General features: G+C 46.4%; 1 protein-coding gene across 1 annotated transcript; it reads left to right on the top strand.

The window, feature by feature from the left end:
* The first annotated feature begins 204 nt into the window (after window positions 1-204).
* GJD2 (gap junction protein delta 2) lies at window positions 205-2,715 on the top strand. Its single transcript, XM_008065887.2, has 2 exons — window positions 205-362; window positions 1,385-2,715. The coding sequence occupies exons 1-2, from the start codon at window positions 292-294 to the stop codon at window positions 2,277-2,279; spliced, it is 966 nt and encodes a 321-aa protein (XP_008064078.1). The 5' UTR covers window positions 205-291; the 3' UTR covers window positions 2,280-2,715.
* The last annotated feature ends 1,773 nt before the right edge of the window (window positions 2,716-4,488 follow it).

Below are 4,488 nucleotides of genomic sequence, written 5' to 3'. Positions count from 1 at the left end.
CGGCCTCCGCGGGATCCAGTCCTGACCCCCGGACGGCGCCGCAGGTTCGAGCCCGCTCTCCGGACCGCGCCAACTGCCCCACCAGTTGGGACGCGCTTGGCCTTCTCTCCCCCACCTCCCCCTTTTAAGTACCATCAAAGGGAGGGGGGTTCGTGGATTTCTGTAAAAATTTGCTTCTTTAATTGGGAGGCAATTCCTTCCCCTTCGGGAAGTGCGGCCCGAGGAGGGGCCAGGAGCGGGAACGTGCCCCGTGCTGCCCAGTCTTTGTCTGCTGCCTCCGGATGCACAGCGATGGGGGAATGGACCATCTTGGAGAGGCTGCTGGAAGCCGCGGTGCAGCAGCACTCCACTATGATTGGGAGGTAAGGGCGCCGAGCCGGCCGCCAGCGGGCCCCGTCGGGCGGCCCCCGGGAGTCCCTTCTCACGTCTGGCCTGAGCCCCCCTCGGTCCCTAGCCCGTCCTCTGCCTCCTCCCCGTCGCCCTCTGTCGGGGCGCCGGTGTTCCCGGCGTTGAGGGATTACCCGACGCCCAGCGGTGCCCCCCTCCTCCAGTTACTCCTGGCCAGCTCCCCCATCCCATCCCTACGGAGCAGCCCCGGAGGGTTCACTCTTCCCACATCAGAAGAGGAGTTGTCGGCTCGATCTTAGTCCCCCACTCTCGAGTCAGAGCCAATCTCCATCCGGTTCCCTAAATAGAATCTACAAAGAAGGCAGGATTGCATTTGGACAGAGAAGGGCACATGGGGAGATGGATTTGCTCTTCAGAGCAGATGCATCTTTCCTCAACAAATATTTATTAAGCTAAACTGATCTGGCTGTTAAAACTTCCAGAGTCTACACACCCAATTAACATTTTGGTGTGTCTGTATCCATGTCTATTTCTATGTCTCTATCTATCTCCGCTCATGCTAGTGTGAGCATATATAGCTATCTGCTTATATAAAGCATTAGGTTTAATAGTCATACTGAGAATAAACTAAATGTACGCGTGGAGTTGTTATATACACACGCTGTGTGTAGACCTTGAAACATGTACTGTCTGTAAAGGTGTTCTGTGTGCATTTGCCACATCCAGAGTGAAGGAGTGTTTTGTGTGTCTACACATTTCATATATAGAGATGAAATTGTGAGTAGACTATGTCCAGTGTACAGAGATGTGTATACCTGGGATCCCTGTAATGTGAAGTGTTCCCAGCCTGCCAGCACTCAGCAGAAAAGGAAAAGACAAAAAGGTTCCCCAAATTCCTAGTTCAGTACCACGCAGGGATGGACAGCTCCCCAGGCAAAGGACTGGTCAACACCAGAAGAGGGAAAGGAGGTGCAGGGGTTTCCTGTCAGTGACGCAGCCGGTGAGAACCTCTCTCCCTCCCTCTTCCTCTGCTCAGGATCCTGTTGACTGTGGTGGTGATCTTCCGGATCCTCATCGTGGCCATTGTGGGGGAGACGGTGTACGATGATGAGCAGACCATGTTTGTGTGCAACACCCTGCAGCCCGGCTGTAACCAGGCCTGCTATGACCGCGCCTTCCCCATCTCCCACATTCGTTACTGGGTCTTCCAGATCATCATGGTGTGTACCCCCAGTCTCTGCTTCATCACCTACTCTGTGCACCAATCTGCCAAGCAGCGAGAACGCCGTTACTCTACTGTCTTCCTAGCCCTGGACAGAGACCCCCCTGAGTCCATGGGAGGTCCTGGAGGAACTGGGGGTGGGGGCAGTGGTGGTGGCAAACGAGAAGATAAGAAGTTGCAAAATGCCATTGTCAACGGGGTTTTGCAGAACACGGAGAGCACCAATAAGGAGACAGAGCCCGACTGTTTAGAGGTTAAGGAGCTGACTCCACACCCATCCGGGCTGCGTACTGCATCAAAATCCAAGCTCCGAAGGCAGGAGGGCATCTCCCGCTTCTACATTATCCAAGTGGTGTTCCGAAATGCTCTGGAAATTGGGTTTCTGGTAGGCCAATACTTTCTCTATGGCTTTAGCGTCCCAGGGTTGTATGAGTGTAATCGTTACCCCTGCATCAAGGAGGTGGAGTGTTATGTGTCCCGGCCCACTGAGAAGACCGTCTTTCTAGTGTTCATGTTTGCTGTGAGCGGCATCTGTGTTGTGCTCAACCTGGCTGAACTCAACCACCTTGGATGGCGCAAGATCAAGCTGGCCGTGCGAGGGGCTCAGGCCAAGAGAAAGTCAGTCTATGAAATCCGTAACAAAGACCTGCCCAGGGTCAGTGTTCCCAATTTTGGCAGGACTCAGTCCAGTGACTCTGCTTATGTTTGAAAAGGCAGGTTTGGGGAAGACCTGGGGTATGACAAGTAGCCCCAAGGTAGATGACTGCTCAAGGGTGACTGTATCTGCCCTCACTTATGTGACTCTCACCAGTAAGACATAGAATAAGGCCAGTTAAGAGAAGATCTTGCATCAATGAGAGAGAAGAAAAAGTAGAAGCATTTCCACATGTCACACCATTGATTCCACAAAGACAACTGGGTAGAGTGATGAAATGGATAAGTTGGACTTCCTTGGGCCTTTTCTGTTTACGGCCCAGCCTGATCCTGATAACAGTGGACTTGCACAGCTACCAAGTGGGACTTAGCTCTGTTGAGCACTGTATCCTGGTGAATGGCGTGAGTCAAATACTTCACTGATACAAAATTTGTGACCTATCTCAACACATCCCTTTATCCTGGGCTGCAGGACAAACATCCTTGAGGCATCCTTCTTGTATCTCCCCAACCAGCATGCCCCTTTTCCTCAACCCAGGATAGCATGCCAGCTTTTTTTTTCTGAATCTGGCCTTACATTAGATCTAATATGGTTTATTTGCGAGCTAGAGGGAATTTTATGGGGTGCTTTTTGGAGAATGGCCATGGCAGAGGTTTTCATTAGAACCCCATCTGACTGATCCTTAGTCGTTATGAAAACCTTAGGAATGTCTCAATATTTCCAATTTTCTAACTCAAACTGCACTGGTGCTGTTTATAAGGGATGGGGATGGGTGGGAGGGAGGGAACTGCAATATGCAACTATAACACTTCTGTGAGATGGTTGGTGCACTGTTGGCATGTGGTTATGAGCTTCAGGATATTTCTGCCTTCCAGCTTGTGGTCTTTGGATAGCATTAAAAGACTTTTGTTGTTGTTGTTAATATCAAGGGTGTCTACCCAAGCCACAGAATTTTAAACTGGTGTATCTCACTAATTTTCTTACATAGTTTTGTTGTGCAACACAGATGCACGGTCATTTTGCCATGGTTTGAATTTACCTGTGTGCTTACACCAGAGACCTTAATCAGCCCATGTCAATCCCAACTTATTATTTTTTCAGTTATTTTTGAAATACACACACACACACACACACACACACACACACACACACACACACACACACACAATCACTGGCTTAAAAGACCTGGAACTAAACACTATTGGCTAACATGTGTTTACGGATACTTATTTGAGACATATACCAAAGGTTCAAAAACCTATTGCTTTGGACTATGAATATGTTTCCTTCTCTTTGCTCTTATTTATTTAAGTGCCATACTGTACCTTTCATCTCCACTGTGTATTTAGTTAAAGTATTGGCCAAGAATAATATCTGGATAATGTGCTTTTATGAAGCCCTCTGTTTCCTTTGAATTATCATTAACACTTTTGGTTTAGATATGGACATGGTGTAACAAACAAGGATTTGTTTAAAATAAAGTTCTTGCCTTTTTTTGTAAAATAGGAAGAGTCTGCATTTTTCTATTTGATTGGGATTTTATTTATTTAAATGCATATTCAAAAATGTTACAACAGCAGAACATAGGGGGCAGGAAATGAGTGATGGTTGAATGGCATTTGAGCAATGACCAGTGAAATCCAATCAGTCACTAACAGATGATGAGGAGCTAGGGTGTTTTATGAATGTTTGGAAGGGAGTGGTGAGATATTCAAATAGTATTATTTAATTACTCTTTTCAATTTCAGGTCAATATTTCTCTTCTTGTTTAAGTATATTTCTTGTAATACAAATATCAATACGATATCATATTATCCCATTCCAAGAGTGAATTGTTTCTCCCTTTCCACCACATTTCTCCTGCTGTGGATTAATTGTTACATTTGTCAGGCATGCTATTCTCTCCATGATCTCATCAGGGCCTCATGCTTTACACAATGCTAACCCAAGAGTCAAACAGAACCCTCTAGACCAATACTGCCCAGTATAACTTTCTGTAATGGTAGAGATTTCTTCTATCTATGCTGCACTACATGGCAACAACTAGCCACATGCAACTATTGAGCTCTCAAAACATGGCAAGTGCTACTGAAGAACTGAATTTCTAATTTAATTTAATCTCAATTAATTTGAATAGCCATATATGGTTAGTTGCTACTACACTACACAGCACAGTTCTAGACTTTTAATCAATCATTTCTTATGGGGTTTTTCAAATGGATTTGATCATTTGTTTATATGTTGTATGAGACTACTTTTTAGC

The sequence above is a fragment of the Carlito syrichta genome, unplaced genomic scaffold (assembly GCF_000164805.1).
Source record: "Carlito syrichta isolate Samal-C Ts95f unplaced genomic scaffold, Tarsius_syrichta-2.0.1 Scaffold308818, whole genome shotgun sequence".
Classification (NCBI taxonomy): domain Eukaryota; kingdom Metazoa; phylum Chordata; class Mammalia; order Primates; family Tarsiidae; genus Carlito; species Carlito syrichta.
This window is presented reverse-complemented; position numbering and strand designations above follow the sequence as displayed.